Source organism: Pempheris klunzingeri, chromosome 22, assembly GCF_042242105.1.
Source record: "Pempheris klunzingeri isolate RE-2024b chromosome 22, fPemKlu1.hap1, whole genome shotgun sequence".
NCBI lineage: Eukaryota > Metazoa > Chordata > Actinopteri > Acropomatiformes > Pempheridae > Pempheris > Pempheris klunzingeri.
Genome location: NC_092033.1, coordinates 15,496,037 through 15,513,437, shown reverse-complemented (window position 1 = coordinate 15,513,437; position 17,401 = coordinate 15,496,037). Strand labels below are relative to the sequence as shown.

At 41.3% G+C, this 17,401-nt stretch overlaps 1 protein-coding gene across 1 annotated transcript in view; it reads left to right on the top strand.

Moving 5' to 3' along the window:
- Positions 1 to 6,310, top strand: part of trhde.1 (thyrotropin releasing hormone degrading enzyme, tandem duplicate 1) — a 167,440-nt gene extending 161,130 nt beyond the window's left edge. The window contains exons 18-20 of the mRNA XM_070854016.1: positions 2,029 to 2,169; positions 2,295 to 2,376; positions 5,822 to 6,310. Coding sequence (XP_070710117.1) covers positions 2,029 to 2,169; positions 2,295 to 2,376; positions 5,822 to 5,974 — 376 coding nt within the window. The 3' untranslated portion in view covers positions 5,975 to 6,310. The remainder of the gene's footprint in view (positions 1 to 2,028; positions 2,170 to 2,294; positions 2,377 to 5,821) is intronic.
- Positions 6,311 to 17,401: the final 11,091 nt, after the last annotated feature.

The following is a 17,401-nucleotide window of genomic DNA, read 5'->3' as shown; positions in this document are numbered from 1 at the left end:
AGTCAAGTTTGTGTCCACCTGAAGAATATAAGTCTAAGATTAGCTTTAGCTTTAGCTCTGTTTTGGTCTCCACCACTTCCTGAAGAAAATATCTGGCTCCTTAAATGCTCAAATATGTCCACCAGCTAGTCTCCAAGTGTGTCTGTCTGCTGTTTGCTGCTGAGCAGGTAGTGGCTTCATCAAAGTTTGTTTCTTTAAGAACCTGCCTGTGAATGCCGATGCTGCTGGAAACAAGACTGATGAGAGCTGAACCAAAACATTAAAGTTGTAGGCTGTAAAATTAAAACGCAGCATCGATAGAAGTTATAGCACTCAGAGCTGCAGGCAGAGCTGAGGGGCATTTCAGAGTTTGGTCATAATTGTCCGCGGATTTGTCACTACGAGCGAATCCTTTCATATCACGTGTCTATCATGAGCCTGCTTGCCGATGCCTGCTTACGTTAGTTAGTTTTCAGATGTTTCCCAGATCTCCGAAGTTTAAAAAGTTCTTTGACTTTAAACACAAGATCGAAGTTTTAAGGTTTTAATAAAAGCACCTTGACCAAAAAAAACTCAGGCAACTAAATGCTGACTATGGTGGACTTTTAACTGCAGCAAGTTTCAAGTCTAAAAAGTGTTGGGGTTTGTTTTGGCACAACACATACTGTAAAGTGAATGAAAAGTGCAGTGGAAATTAGCCCAAGGCCACTGGTCATAAGTACGGCCTTCTGTGTGTGTGTGTGTGTGTGTGTGTGTTAACAGCAAAGTATTTTATCAGGAGCTAACTGTGCTTATCTCTTGTTGAGAAAAATAAAATGGCGAGGATGGATCTCACACACACTCAAAATTGTACAATAAGACAGATAGGTGTGTGTGTGTGTGTCTGTGTGTCTGTGTGCACCAGGTATTGATTTTCCAGCCACAATAAACTGTTCTGCAATCAGAGAAGTAGTCCTGCATGTTCGGATAGCAGCTATCACACACACACACACACACACACACACACACACTCTGCAAGACACACACTTAGATGCACACAGAAAATCAAAAACCACAGCAGAGAAACACAATGATTGGTCACACAGGAAAGGGTTTCAGCACAGAGGGATTGTGGGAAAAGAGAGAGAAATTGATTTGGGGGTTTAATGAAAAGACAGCAGCTACAAACAACCAGCAAACACACTCACACACACAAACACAAAGAATGGGAGGGAGGGAGGGGGGGGATTACAGAGAAATAGAAACAGAAGGTAAAGGAAGATGAAGGTAAAGTCTGAACATCATTCATCCAACTGTCTCTGTGTCCTGCTCAGGCTCGCATCTTAAAACTTCACAACTTTGATGTGTTTACACGTCTAATTTATGTAGGATGCAGGATTCTGCAAAAAAAAAAAAAAAAAAAACCTTTTCAAATTCCCTGAATTCCCCCAGTCTCTGACAGACTGGGAGTAATCAGATTACTGTAGGACAGAAACACCCTCCTGCAGGGCTCCTAACCACAAAACAGAAACTACAAAATGTCAATTTCCAACATATATCGTGACCTTTCCTGCCTGTTTTACATAACCTGCCAAACACAGCCTGTGTTTGTGTTTGGCAGCTTGATACCGGGGCTTTCTGAAGACAAAGAGTCGGAAAATAAAAGATATCTTGGCAGGCTGACAGTTTGAAATATTTCTTTTTTTTCAGTCCAGTTCATTTTTTCCTTTACATTATTTGTTCAGACGAATCCAGATCACTCCTAATCTTGCTAATAACTTTCAGTGTTAACATTTGTGCTAACGTGGCAAACATTAGCACTGTAAACGTTGTTGGCATTTAGAAATATGAATCACATTGTAAGAGTAAGACCCAAGGCTTATATTTTAGCAGGCTAATCGTTTTACACATGTTACACCAATATCACTATGATTAAAATCATATTTCTACTATGTCATTTGTAAATTGACAACGAATATGAGCCATAGGTTTATATTGTTACATTTCACACTTTAACATATACAGGCTAACCTTAGCGTGCCGTACTGAGCTGGTCTCTGTGCCTCCCAGGTTGCTGAACCTGTCCTTGACCTCTGACCTGGTCCCAGAGCAGGACGTGATCGACGTCATCATCCACGTGGGCAGAAACCCGCAGGGTCGAAACCTCGCCTGGAAATACTTCAGAGAAAAGTGGGACGTCCTGAACGCACGGTGAGGGGATGGAGGGAGTCCACGTGAAGTGGATTCATACATGTTTAACTGTAAAGAAACGAAACACTTGTAATTGTTGGCCAACGCCAAACTGAAATTCTGTCCCTCTCCCTGTCTCTGCTCAGTTACGGTGAAGCGTTGTTCATGAATTCAAAGCTCATCGGTGGAGTCACAGAGTTCCTGAACACTGACAGAGAACTCAATGAGGTAAACACACACACACACACATACACTGAAGTCCTGCAGTGACTTAGTGGGACAGATTTACATTTATTTAAAGAACCACCTGGCAATATCTAGATCTATTTACCTGGTGATTAAAACCCCTTACACTGAGGTTATGAAAAAGCATTATGAATCCTGAATACAACAAGTTACTGTTGTCTTGTGTCTACTTCTTGTAGTGTCTACCTTATATATATATATATATATATATATATGTGATTATAGATTTATAGACTTTTGTGTAAACTTTAATGTTTATTTAGTTGAATTAGTAGCTTTGTTACAGTAACTTCTGTATACTTTCTTACTCATTCTACTGCAATCTCCTTTAAAAAATCCCTTGTTTCTCAAACAACACTGACCTTAACTTATATATAAAATACACAAATAATAAATATGAAAGTCAGTACAGAGAGAGATTTGCCTCTTAACTATTTATACTAATAAGAGTCAACCTGTGTCTTGTAAATGTTAGCCTGAGGCTAAATTGATGTGCAATGATTTGTATGAATACATATTTATGAATCCAAGTCTAACATTTTGCTCAAATACCTGAAAAAAAAAGATATACACATTAGTTTCATGCATTCACTTCTGTAGTTTTGGGACAATATATCTTTTTTTCCTGTTTGGACTATGAGACAAATTTCAGTGTTTCAGATGTGTAATTTACACACTCATAAATACAGATGGACGTGTTTCTGCCTACTGACAGTTCTTCTTCAGTGGTGAGGTGTAGCAACTCTACTCAGTAGAGAATACTGTCTCGTTGCAGTACATTGAGTGAGTGGGGATGGGCCGCAGTAGTCCTGTCGCCGGGGCTGACCCACCTCCAAACAACAGCTGTTGTGCATCAACAAAATAAATAGAATTAAAATTCAAAGACTTTTTAATTGCTCACATCCGCACATTTCTGTGATATTTGATAAAACAAATGAAAGCAAAGTAAAGTTCTGGCTCACTCAGCAGTCGGTATTAATGCACTTACATGCTCTCAGGACTGAGAATAGCTCGCTGCAGAAGCACAAGTCTGTCAGATGAATCGTGTCATTAGTGTGCTCCCCTGAAATACCTCAAGTATTTCATACACCGACCACACTCAGAAATAAAACGAGATCAGAGGGAACAAGTAAGAAGTCAAAAACTACAGAGAAGTGACAGAAAAATGTTTGTTTTGAATCCAACTTTTCTCATGTTCACATTTTTGACAAACATAAAGACTTGTGGGCGCGTTTTTTTTTTTTTTTTGATGAAGCCATGGTAACAAGAAAACAGCCTCAATATGGGCTTTGGTGTCTGGGGACCGTCTGAACAGAAACACCAGGAATTAAAACAGGACGAGTCCTTTTTATTTTATTTTCCTGAAAATGTTTTCAGAGAAAAAGTAAAGATCAGTCTGCTTCCGCCCACGAATCGCAATTCAAAGATGTTTCTTGGGCTGACTCACAGTGGGAGGAGGAGAGTTAGGAAATAGAAAGTGAAACGGAAGGATGGAGAAGAAGAGGGCAGGAACAGATGGTGGAAACTGAAAGTAGAGAGGAGCAGAGGAGTGCAGAGTTAACGATATGAATTGTATTAAAGTTAGTTGAAGGGATGGATTTTTCTCCTGTGCTCCAGTGAACGTGTCAAACTCTGAACAACCACTTGAGTCCATTACTTTAAAAATCACATTAATTCTCCTCTTTCAACAAAGTTTGTCTTCAATACCTGACCTCTCATGCTGGAAACTTTACATTTAATCACCGTCCTTTGAAACAGTTACACTTTGATACCACCATTTTTGTGCTGGAATTTTTTGCCTCTAATTATCCACCTTTTTAAAGGACAGTTTAACTTTAATAACTCACATTTTCTTGCTTGCTTCTATTTGACTGCCATTGAAAAAGGAAAGTCTTTTTTTCCCCCATATCTGTATTTCAGTCTTTTAATGCTAACCAAGTCAAAAACACAGGACTCTCCAGAATAATGTTGCAGTCATAGTTGACATCTACCTCAAAGTTTTTACGTGTTGGGGCACCAACACATTAAGGCTTTGTCCTTACTGCAGTGGCCCAGGTTTTAATCTGGCCTCTAGCCTTGGCTGCATGTCATCCCCTCTCTCTCTCTCAGCTGTATTTCTGGTCTCTCTTACACTGGCCTGTCACCCAAAGAAGAAATAACAAAAAAAAATAACATGTCAAAATGTAAAATTATGTACATAAGCTTGTACCTTTAACTTCTTCAACTGTTCATGCTGACCCAAGCTGTAGGAGTGCTCCAATTACTCCACAGTAGATTCTCCTCACAACTTTATTAATGACCAGCTGGCTCAGCCATGCAATTAATTAACATGTGCATAAAATCAATCTTACAGTCATTTAAACTTGTAGAAGAAGTTGACGTTGCCACCATGACATCATCCACTGGTTTATGGACTACTTCTTTGGCCTATCCTAGTTTTTTGGGGGCAAGAATAAATGCTTGATTTTTTTTTTTAAATTTCTTTCCGCCTCTGATGGGTTAGGTTTAGGCATGATGCACCCTTGTTTAGTCAATCACACAGTAGCCCTGCCCCTTTTTAAACTGTTTCCTGTGAGTAGAGAGTGTTTGCAATTTTATAGTTGAAAATTTGTGAATTTGTCTGAAAAGCTCCAGTGATGACAATGCTTTTCAGGCAGTCAGTTATATATTAGATGGGTGGACTCATCACCCTGGTAACCAAAAAAAAAAGGTGGAAAAGACTTTTCTGGCCGTATCTGTTTATCCAGGGCTTTATAACATATCAGACAGAAACTACAACAGCAGACACAGAGAAGCTTGTGGCAGCACTGGGCAGATCAGCCGGACACTGAAATGACAAAGCAACGATATTTGCCATGTAGTCTCTGACAGATAGCGTCAGGTACACACACGGCTCTGTGGCTGTCAGACTGAGTCGTGATGGGTGGGCATGAAGCTCATCTGTACAAAGTATGAGCACAAGCATTCTCCAGTTGGTACTCATAGTGAAATACAAATAGTCAATAAAAAGCAAAGGGGTGATGCTGCTCTATCACACCACAGCGTTGGTCAGAGTGGTGAAATATTGTCATAGAAACAAAACACAGAACAAGCGCTTTCTCTCAGCCCTGCCCAGCACCCTGCCAGCGCTTTTCTGCCAGAAAAAAAAGCAATATGTGGACACAGGACCTTATTGTTACTCTAAATGTGACCATCATTTACGAAATGAACTTTTTAGTCTCTTGGGCACTGCAATATTTCTGCCTTTCTTTTCTTCCTGAATATCACACGGGTGTTTCAAAATTCTAACATTCTATTACTTCTCTATCATCTACTTGTCCTTTATTCCTTCCTCATTTCTTGTTTCACCATTTGTCGGCTCAACTTCTTCTTTCCCCCATTCCCGCCTTCCCTTCGTCTCCCTTCGTCTTGTCTTTTCTGTCCTCAGTTAAAGGAGTTCATCCAGTCAAGTGGCATGGGAGCAGGGCCTGCATTGCCCCGGGCGCTGGAGATCGTTGAGGGCAACGTGCGCTGGCACCGCCTCCACCGGCGGCAGTTCTACCAGTGGCTGCGCAAAACTCCGAGCTCCGCTCTCGGCTAATGCCACAATAGCTAGTTAGCGTGAAGTGGCTGCAAACTGACTGTTAAGCTACTTCTAATGCTAGCTAACAGATGCAGTCAGAGAGAATGACAAAAAAAATGTGTAAGAGAGACTGACTTGACTGGTTATGCAGATGGTTTTGCTTTTAAACTAATTTGTTTTTAAGCTTTTTATTTTTGATGGATCATTTGTGTGGATGATGTGTTTAAACTGGTTTCTGCACTGTGCTAAATTAGAGACAAATTTAGGTGACTACAGTTGCTTTCTAGGTAGCAGTCACTGATTCTGCAATTGCTAGGAAGAAGCCAGCTTCAAATCATAGACTGTATATAAGAAGTGGACTTAGCCACCATCACACCACCCATTGGTTTGTGGATTCCCATTTTGAAGTCTCGAGTTTGGCTTTTTGAGCTACACCATCTTGGTTTCATGGCCATTCCACGAAGACGTCTGAGTGGTTAGTGACAGCGTAGTCCTGTCCTAAAGCATACCCTGCTTCATGGTCTATTTGGCTATGAATGGGACCATAATTTACAAAATCAGCATCATGCTGTAATGAAGAAGACTTGAAACTAGCAATTCAGAAGATAATAATAAAGGTAATAAATCAAGTGAGAAGTAGGGTCATTTTCTCATAGACTTCCTTACATTTGGACTTCTTTTTTAAGCTGGTAGAGTTGCCCACTGCTGGCCATTAGAAGCAATACAGGTTTAAGGCAATTCTGTATAGGCTTCACTGTTCAGACCTGGAAGCTATGTCTACTTCTTTTATACAGTCTATGCTTCAAACCAATATACTGGAATTCTGAGAATTCTTGAAACTGGCAAAAAAGTCATTCAGTAAAACAACCAATTTAATAGATTATAAAACTTGACTGATTGAAACTTTGTGGAACCTTTCAGACAAACGTGGTATACTAAAAGTTAGAAGTATGACATGTGTTGTGATGTAACCTTATATTATGTTTCATGTTTGATTGGGTGACACAGATGTTTGACAATGTGACATCACCATCGATGTCTGAACTGAAGGTCTTCACAGGTTTGAAAATCAGATCCTGGCCTGCACAGCACCTTTGCATATTTAATTTGAACCTGAAATTGACCCGAAATCACCCAAACAAACCAGGGAAAACATCAAGACCGAAATGTGTTCTTCTTAAAGGAAAAGCACGTTCTCGAACACTATGGAGACATATTTATATCTGTAATTGTCTGCAATTAGATTGGCTGGCTAAAGATGAAGGATAATTTCTAGCCCCTTCTGGCTCCAATCCAAATTACTCACTAACCCAGAACAGTTTAAATCAGACCTTCTTGTGTTCGCTGCGGTAAACCAGCTGACAGTAAAAGGCAGATTTCTCAGCAGTCAGCTGCATTGTCGTTCATTGAACAGAGCTTTAATTAACACTACATGGACCCAGTGTCCTCTCCACAACATTCAAACAGCTTCAGCTTGAATTTAAAAAGCAACTTTTTTTTTTTTAGGATAAAAAACTGCAGCCATTTGGAAAATATCAGCAGGTTTTAGAGGCTTCAGACATGTACTTTGAATATAAAAGCTCATTATAATTTAAGCATTTTGCTCTGTACCACAGAGATCCCCACATGTGGAAGAATAATTTTCCACTGAAGAGTGGTGGTGATGTGCTCTGTTTTATGCTTGAAGTAGCACAGTGGGAAAACAGCTTTAAGTGAAAACAATGATGAGGCAAATGAGGTAAATTACATCACATCACAATAAAAGATATGATGGGATGTTGCAAAGGTGCAATCGTGACTGAATATGACACTGTTTAGGCATTTGCTATAAGTTAAATTGACAGACTTTGACAAAAAAACTTTTATCAGCCCTTACTAAATCTGAAGTATGAAGGCTCCAGGTTCTATCTTCCAGTCTCCCATGTGCGAGGTACAGTTAATATGTTTTCACCTAATGTCACTTTTGAGAGCAAATTGACAAAGTGCATTGCAGGCAGAAGAAACATAACAGAGCAATGAAACATTAACTTAAACATTTTGTAAAACTAAAAGATTGCAGCCACAAAAAAACAAAAGATCAAATCAATTTTAGAAAAGACAAGGCGAGGGTTGGTGATTTTATAACACAATGAAAGGTAAAGAGTTCTTTCTATCCATATTTCTTTCTTGGTTTCTTCTAACTGCTATTTTCTTCTTTGTTATCTGTTCTTGATTTTAATGTTGAGATAAACAAATGCGAGGGTGTCAAGCTTTGGTCTTCCTGGATTTCAAATGTTGATTTCACTATGTCAGAAATGTCACATTTGGTCACTCATTTACTTTTTGGAGTAAATTCAGACTGCAGAAAAGCATCAAACGTCATAATTGTGGTTAGCACCGATATATTTTCATGTCATCTGTCATCAGCATAGACAACGCCCTGAATTATGGCATTTTTGGTAAAATCTACTCAATTTTCTAGACACCATGATAGTGAAATGGCAGCAAGTAAACACTTCAATAAACAAAAAAGGGAACAATTTTGACACAGCTCATGTTAATAGTTTGCGTAAACTCCACCCACCTGTCAAGCACTTAAATTGCTCCTTATTTAGTGACCATGTAAAACCTGACTTTTAAGAGTCAAGGGGCTACCAACAGTTACTGTTGCAACCTTTCTGACTGACTCGAACCCTGGAGATTAAAACTCTGACCAAATAAAAACTCAGTGGATCTCTATGGTTTCACAAAGCACAAAAAACAGAAAGGTTGGATGAAGCACATTGGAAAAAGCTGCTGGACAGAAAGATATCTTTTTTTTAGCCAGTCAATGGTTAGCTTTCACTCAACCCCATTTTTCTTTCCCAATTTATGAATAAATGAATGGACTTGGAGGATAGTAACACTGGGAGAGGATAATGACCGACAAGACAATTGAGACCATCTGAGTGTCATTATATGCAGATGATGTGGCTTTTGATATGAGTCTGTTTATGTGGCGACATTCAAGTTCATCATCAGTGGACATTTATAGCTTCTGTGACAGATTGGACAAAGTGAAGGTATTTACAGCATGACAGATTCTGCAGCATGATGGATTCTGTGGTGTTATGGAATTTACAGTGCAACATAAAGTCTTACAAGTCAGCACGGCTGTAAATTTGACAGAATGGTGGATTCATGAAATTCATAGCCTGATGGACCTTACAAGGCTTTGAATTTTACAGTGTGATGGATTCTAAGTGCGACGGATTCTTCAAAGGACAGCGTTGTTCGTAAAGTGACAACTTCTATGATAAAAAGGATGCTCGATGTGCTGGATTTTATGGCAAAATGGAAATTACAACTTGACTTCTGCAGTGCCATCGATTCTAAGGTGTGACAGACAAACATGTACTTCCATAAGGACTGCTAATGCCACAGTTTGACAGATCTGACAGCAGATGTGATGGACTCCACAGTTCAACAGATCTTCTAGCAGCATGGAGCGTACTTTATAATGGTCTCTGCAGAGTCTTACAGTGCACTGGATATCCCAGGGTGTGGATGTCTGCTTTCTGTGTCACAGATTTAAATGTAAATGATACTGACGTTCTGATGGTTGAGTTATGGAGTCTGGAGTCGTGGATATAACGAGCTGGACAGAAAAAGTGCTGGAAAAATATACTTGTATGAAATTTTGGGGGGCCAACAACGAAGTCCAGATAAATATCTGGAGACTTAAGAATTTTGGAAAAGGACTAAAAATTAATCAAATAAACCGTAATGAACTTTTGAAAAGTCTGGTGCATTAAACCTCCGTCCTGTTGAACAGAATATTGAAGTTATACCTCTTCAGTTAGATCCGGCTTTGATGTTGATACTTGAGCCATATATGAATAATGGGCCTGCTTGCTTCTATACAATGTGTGTCCAGTGATGTGTGTGGGTGTGTTTGTGTGTGTGAGAGATGAAAATGATGATGAAGCAGCACTGCTGGTGATGATGACTGCTGTGTCTGTCACGATGATTAAAATAATGATAATTAAAATTATCATGATGATGATCAGGACTGAGGACATTGATAGATCAAAGATGGTGGTCAGTGCTGATAACTGTTGATGTGAAAGAGCTAATTAGTATTATAATAATTATTATTATGATATAATTATTATGCTAATTATCGAGTGCATTTTGAACCTGTATTGTCCTGTCAGGGAAATTTGGTTTACAGACATAAAGCACACAACAAATCTGCCCCATGTACAATAAATACTGTAAATCAATACAAATATAGTATCTACAATTTTAAATGTGGGATTTGAAGATGTTCGAGTTAATGAAAATGGTGTTCATAATGATTATGATCATAGTGGTGATGATGATGATGACTTTGGACCAAAATGTGACAGAAACAGGAGGTTGCAGAGTTTAATCCTACTTCCTGTTTGCACTGCTGTGGTTTCCTGTGTTTTCTGATTGGACGATATTAAAATGGTTAACCTTGTGTGTGATCCAGTACCATATTTGTACAAACTGCATAGAAAACACACACACACACACACACACACACACACATATGATATAAATGACCTGATCCTTGTAACTGATAGAATATGAATCCTATGCTTACCACCAATACACCGATTTTCCTGCCACTCCTTTGGGTGCTGGAGTTTCAATTCCTCAGATTTCTTTCCCCACACGATTTCAAAATCTGCCCATCCATATATTTATTGAAAATAGTATCATTGCTGTTTCCGATTGTGTTTTTTTAAATGACGTACAGTACTTATACAACATATTTGACCCTTGTGTGTTTCCAACGCCAGCAGAGAAGAGCACACACACACACACACACACAAGTAGATAGACAGGCAGCCCCATGATGGAGATCAGCTCCATGTGTGATTATAAAAGAGCAGAGGAGCATGTGGTGTAGAACAGCCAGGTTACTGCTCACCCCGAGAACGGCACCTCATGGCGCTTCGCAAGTGCTTTTGCATCCTGTTTGTCCCCGGCATTGCTCTTCAACACCACCGCTAACAATTGCTGTCTGATCTTTGCTTGTAAGCCGCTTACTTTACCCTGCCAGGGCACAGACTGCCAGCTGCTATCAACAATGGTAGACAATGACACAACCCTTTAGAGGCAGCGATGAAAAGGACTATTTCTGATAATTCTCTCAAAGCCTTAGAGTTAATTGTAAAGTTTGAAGTACTGCTGCATCGAAAACGGCAGTAGTTTGTCAGCACCTGACACTTTCTCATCAGTGCTGGTGATGATAGCCTGTTACCATGGAAACACTGTCAACAGTCAGGTGGCCGACTTTTCCAAAATATGTTTCCATATTCCGAAATATAGTCTTTTTTATTATTCAACTCCAGAGAGGAGGAAGGAGACTGAGCTGACATGTGAGGAACAGGATTCAAACCAACAACCTCCAGAGCTGTGAGCGCGGCTGTGTGGGTGTTTGACATCTCTCTAAACTTCATCCTCGGTGATGAATGACTACACTGTTTTTCCCACAGCATCATGGGAAATCTCACCATGGGTACACACTGGGAGTTTACGCTGTGTGTGCGTGCACGCTGAGATTAATGGGACTTGGAAAGAAAGTGACAGAGAGAGAAATGAGCTAAACAGATGATAGAGAGAGAGAGAGAGAGGAAGAGGAGTACTTTAGTGTTATATGAATGGAAGAAAAGAGTCGGTCTGCCAGTTTATGTCAAAGCTAAATTGAATCGGTTACATTTTTCTCAGGTAAAATGCCGAGTTCATAACCAAGAAGAATAGCTTGTAGCATGTGGATGACGAGAGGAAAGGAAAAGGATGGTAAAAGAAGAGGAAAGAAGGATAAAAGGGAGGAAAGAGGAAGAACACACTTATGTGGCGAGGAGCTAACGAGCTATTTGATTAGATTAGATTAGATTCAACTTTATTGTCATTACACCTGTACAGTACAAGGCAATGAAATGCAGTTTGGCATCTAACCAGAAGTGCAATTTGTAGAAAAAGTGCAGAAATATATATAAGGTATGTACAGAATTACAGGATTACAGGTGCTATATACAGAGTAGTGCTATGAACATGTGTGCTAGTAACTACGGTATAAATATAAATATAATATACGGATTAGACTAAGAGTGGAATGTACATATAATACAGGTGTATACAGATTGAGGTGATATACATATTACCTAGATTTAAATACTATATTTACAGAGGACAGTATGGTGATGTGTCGGGGCAGGGGGGGCAGTGGGGGGCAGAGTTCAGTAGGGAGACAGCTCTGGGGAAAAAGCTGTTCCTCAGTCTGGTGGTCCTGGTTCGGAGGCTCCTGAAGCGCCTGCCGGAGGGTAAGAGGACAAACAGTTTATGGGCAGGGTGGGAGGAGTCCTTGAGGATGCTGCGAGCTCGACGCAGACAGCGTTTCCTCTGGATGTCCTCAATGGCTGGAAGAGGAGTCCTTGTGATGCGTTGGGCAGTTTTCACCACCCGCTGTAGCATCTTACGGTCTGCGGCAGAGCAGTTCCCATACCAGACAGTGACACAGCTGGTCAGGATGCTCTCGATCGCACAGCGGTAGAAGTTCACCAGTACGCTTGAGGACAGGTGGTGTCTCTTCAGTGTCCTCAGGAAGAAGAGGCGTTGGTGAGCCTTCTTGACCAGGTTGGAGGTGTTAGTGGACCAGGAGAGGTTCTCAGAGATGTGAGTCCCCAGGAACTTGAAGCTGGAGACACGTTCCACAGCCATCCCGTTGATGTGAATGGGGTTGTGCGTGTTTCCGCTCTCCCTCCTGAAGTCAATGATAAGCTCCTTAGTCTTGCTGGTGTTAAGGAGCAGCTTATTGTCAGCACACCAAGCGGCCAGATGCTGTACCTCCTCCCTGTAGGCTGTCTCATGATGATTGTTGCTGATGAGGCCGATCACCGTTGTGTCGTCCGCACACTTGATGATGGAGTTGGATCCATGTACAGGTCTGCAGTCTATTTGATCTGGCATCTTAAATTTTGATTGATCAATTATTGAGTTGGGGAAGTAATAACAAATCTGTAATCACTGTAGAAGAAGAAGAAAGGCCGAAAAGAAGTGCAGAAGGAGGTATAGAAGGAGAAAAGAGACATAAAGAAAGAGGGAAAGGAGAAACAACGACTGGTGGAAGGGATAGAAGTAGAGAAGATGAAGAGGGAAGGAGGAAATGAAGAAAAGAAGACAGGGGTACCGAAAAAAGGAAAGGAGGATGTAAAGAAACAATAGAGTGAAGGAGGGCAGGAGAAAGTGGAAGAGGGGAGGGTTAATTAACGAGGCAGGACGGAAGAAATTAGGAAAGAGAAAATGAGATGGGTGGAAGAAGGTCAGAGAAAAGGGTGGTGGAGTAAAGAAGTGAGGAAGGAAGCAAAAAAAGAAGGGGGAGGTGGACAAAGGAAAGAAAAGGAGTACGAAGGGGGCACGGACGGGGGGGGGCGGAAGGAAAGCAGAGGACAAATAGAGGAAAAGAAAAAGAAAGACAAGAGGGAGGTAAAGGTGAAATAAGAGGCGGACAGTAGGGAGGGGAAAAAGAAAGAAGGGGCAGAGGAGAGGGGCTCGGGGAGAGCAAGAGGAGGAGAGAATAACAGCAGCAGTGTGTAGGTTATTATTCTAAATGTCTTCTGTCCAGAGGAATCCCATTTTAGATAACACACACTCACGCAAACACACACTCGCACACACAGTTTAATGGAGGACAGGAAGACAGAGAGAGAGAGAGAGAGAGAGAGAGAGAGAAAACTGTAATTCATTTTCTGATAACAAGTATAATCCACGGTAGCCATGGGAACAGCTTCGCTACAGTCATGGAAAAGAGCAGAAACACTAAAATAATAAAAGTGCTCTACATGACATGACTGAACAGCTTAAACTGTAAATACATTATTATATCTGAACCATGGTAGACTTTAATAGGACTATTTTAAGCTTGTATGTGATGTTCACTGTGTGCTGGCTTATCAGAGAGCAGCGGAGTCGACTGTGCCGTCACTAATGAGGCTGTAGTTTGGATAAAAGAGGTATCATGTACGTCTAGATAAAAGACACGCTATTAGTTTGTTAAAATAATAAGATATATACACATATCAGACAAAGAGGAAAAGTGGTTTTGGGGATGTGTTAGTAACATCTAATGTCTCTGCGTTAAAACTGCAGCAGAGTCATTCAGAGGCGTTTTTTTTTTTTGTTCGCACAGAAATGCGTCACTTCAGCTTTTAATGAGGCGAAGCGTAACTGTCACCTGTCAAACTGCAGCGGGCGGCAGAGGAAATAGTACATGACTGTGTCAACGCCGTCACTGCAGTCGCATTTTTGTCGCGTTTGCAAACTTCCTTACAGTGTGAACGGCCCCCGACTGTTTTAACAGCAGGCCGTCTGAGAGGCAGAACACATAAAAAGGCCACCAGCTGCACGTGGTGGAGCACCGGCGCTCAGAAAGTCATGATGCGTTTCTGGTGAAATGGTTCCAAACCCTAGTCCAGATTAAATGTCTATTGTGGTATTTATTTAAACTACACCTCTGTGTGCAAGAACGCACAAAGTAGCACCTAAATATTTAACCATGTAGATGCATACATTTCTATCTCTGTCTGTATTTCCCAGTGTTACGTCCCAGTGAGCTCCAGCGATAAAGGAAGGAGCATAACGGCGGTGCAGTCGGGTGTTGTTAACAGATAAAACGAGGCAAACAACTAGAGGAAATGAGCTGTGGGTGGCGCCAAAATCAACGGAGAAATAAAACCAAACCCTCTACAGCACATATGTCAAACTCAAGGCCCGCGGGCCACATCCAGCCCTCTAATACTACAAATCCCACAATGCACTGAGCAGCTGCCGCGCTAGTCAGGACCCGTGCAGCAGCCCCTCCTCCCGCAGGTATAATGACACACCGATCAGCGGATCAATGCCTCGATCAGCGCTGTTATAGCGACACTTATGGCGCGTTTCCACTAGAACCTACTCAGCTCTACTTGGAGTAGGTACTAGTGGAAACGCGCCATTAAGCTAGACCCCCCAAAATAAATGGCCAAACTATAAGTGGAGTTTGAAAACAGAGACTTTCAAAGCAGGTGGGGGGCAGAGTTTTACCTGTTTGTCGATATCGGAGGTGAACCTGTGTGTCTTGTTTGTGGAGCTGATGTGGCCATAATTAAAGAATATAAATATAAGACGACACTATGAGACAAAACATGAGGATAAGTACAAAAAAGAAAAAAATAATTTAAAATTCTATTTATTTTATTGAGGAAAAGTTGTTGAAGTTTGGCTGTTTACATTCATATTTCTGGATAAAAAATATATATTATATACTATTATATACTATAATAAAAGAGTCACTATTAGAGTCTTCACTAAATGTTGAGCCCGTTTGGCCCGCGACTTAGACCGTGTTTTAAATTTTGGCCCTTTCTTTGATTGAGTTTGACCCCCCTGCTCTACAGTCTGTTAACGTAGATTCACAGCTGATCCCAAAACGCCGTTTAAACCTACTCTGCGCTTTGGTTACTGATGAAACAAAGCAAGATAGCTGCAACTTTTACCTACTGTTCAGTGCAAACAATGTGCATGTGCAAAGCGGTACGTGAACAGACAAACTGAACCCTGGACAGTCCCAATAGTGCTAAGAGTTAACTCCATAAGCTAGCAATCAGTCCAACAGTCCAACGGTTACCAGTTAGACACAGCTATACGTAAAACACCAGTTATCTTCTGGAATGCCGGGCCAATCGCTGCCAGCAAGGGGAGGAGAAGGACCACAGAGCTCTGTGGAAGATGCTGGTAGATGTGGACCACGTGGTTTTCCCATTACAGCAGTGCAGAACAACGGCTGTAATGAATGAAAACCCAAGAGATCAATGATTCTTTGCCCTATTTGTTCCCTGGATAACCAGAACAGTAAAGTTTAAGCTGACAGTTTTTTAAACTGCATACTTGTTGCTTTGACTTGGGTGTTTTTGCCATAAAAAAAAAAAAACGATGTTCTTCTACTCCTACTACATTGGGCTGCACATTTCTCACAAGTGTCACTGATACATTTGAAGCGTGTGTGTGGTGAGTCGAGTCAGATCGAAAAGGCGAGCGGTGTCTGTTAACACGAGCAGTAAATGAGCAATGTGGTGAGAATAAAAGCTGCAGCTTGTTTTGCTGGCAAGCTCGGAGAGTGAGGGAGGTGTTGTCCCTGAAGCAGGAATCATCTCCGGCCCCGGAGGAAAACAAGCATCTCCTGACTACAGTATAAACACACACACACACACACACACACACACACACAGAAATGATGCAGGCTGCACCCAAAGCCTCTCCTGTGAGGATTCAGTGTGTTTTTTTTCTCATTGAGAGATTAAACAGCATGTGTTAACATTTGTCTGCTTCTGGATGTGACACTTTAAAGACAATTAATGTGACCTTCACGTTGGTTACTATCCTACACATTGACCTAATCAGCTGCATCTGATGAAGTTACTCCCCTACTTGAGTCATTTTTCATTTTTTTTTTTTACAAGATACTTTAAATTTACTTTTCAGTCTTGAGTCTACAGTCCAGCTGAGGTCCAGGCCCGTTAGCAGCAACACAGATCCAACATGGAGACTGTGGGAGCTGCTATCGCCTCAGTTTCCTCTTTTCAGTAACAGCGGGTATTTAGTGGTACTGAAAGCAGCTGTACTTCACTGCTCTCTGCTACAGTGAATGAATGAACACAAATGTGATTCCATCAGCCAAATCAGCAGGTGAAACCCGACCCCACGCTGAACTATAATCTTACACCAGAGGCAGCAGCAGAAAGAGCGCTGCACGCTGTGGCACACGTATACATCCACTGCTACAGTCAGGTAAACACACCCACTCCGACCTGAGAGTCTGCTTTCAGGATGACTTGACTGTGAACTGCTAGCTGTGTGTGTGTGTGTGTGTGTGTGTGTGTGTGTGTTTACTGTTTAATAGATGAACCTCAGCTTCTTCATTTTCGGAGTAATTAAAACTCTGCTGCGACCTCTCAAAAAACTTTTGTTGTGCTTCTATGTGTACAACTGTTTTTTTGCTTTGCACTGCACAGACTTACACTAACTGTGAAAGTGTGTGTGTGTGTGTGTGTGTGTGTGTGTGTGTGTGTGTGTGTGTGTGTGTGTGTGTGTGTGTGTGTGTGTGTGTGTGTGGATTAGTTTTCTCTCTGACAGCAGCGAAACAAGGAAACACAGATAATGTCACAGCGACTCCTCCTATCTGCTACTCTCCTCTCCTCTCCTCCCCTCCCAACTCCTTCTTTCCTTCCCTATCTCCCCCTTTTCTCTCCTCCTTTCCTTCCTCCTCCTCACCTCCTTTCTCTACTTGCTTCCTCTCCTCCTCTCCTTTCCTTTCCTCTCCTCTTCTCTCCTCTCTTATCTCTCCCTAATCCTCCTTTCTTCTCTTCTCTCACTGCTTCATTTCAATATGAATGAAAGTTGAGCTGATTTTCCTCG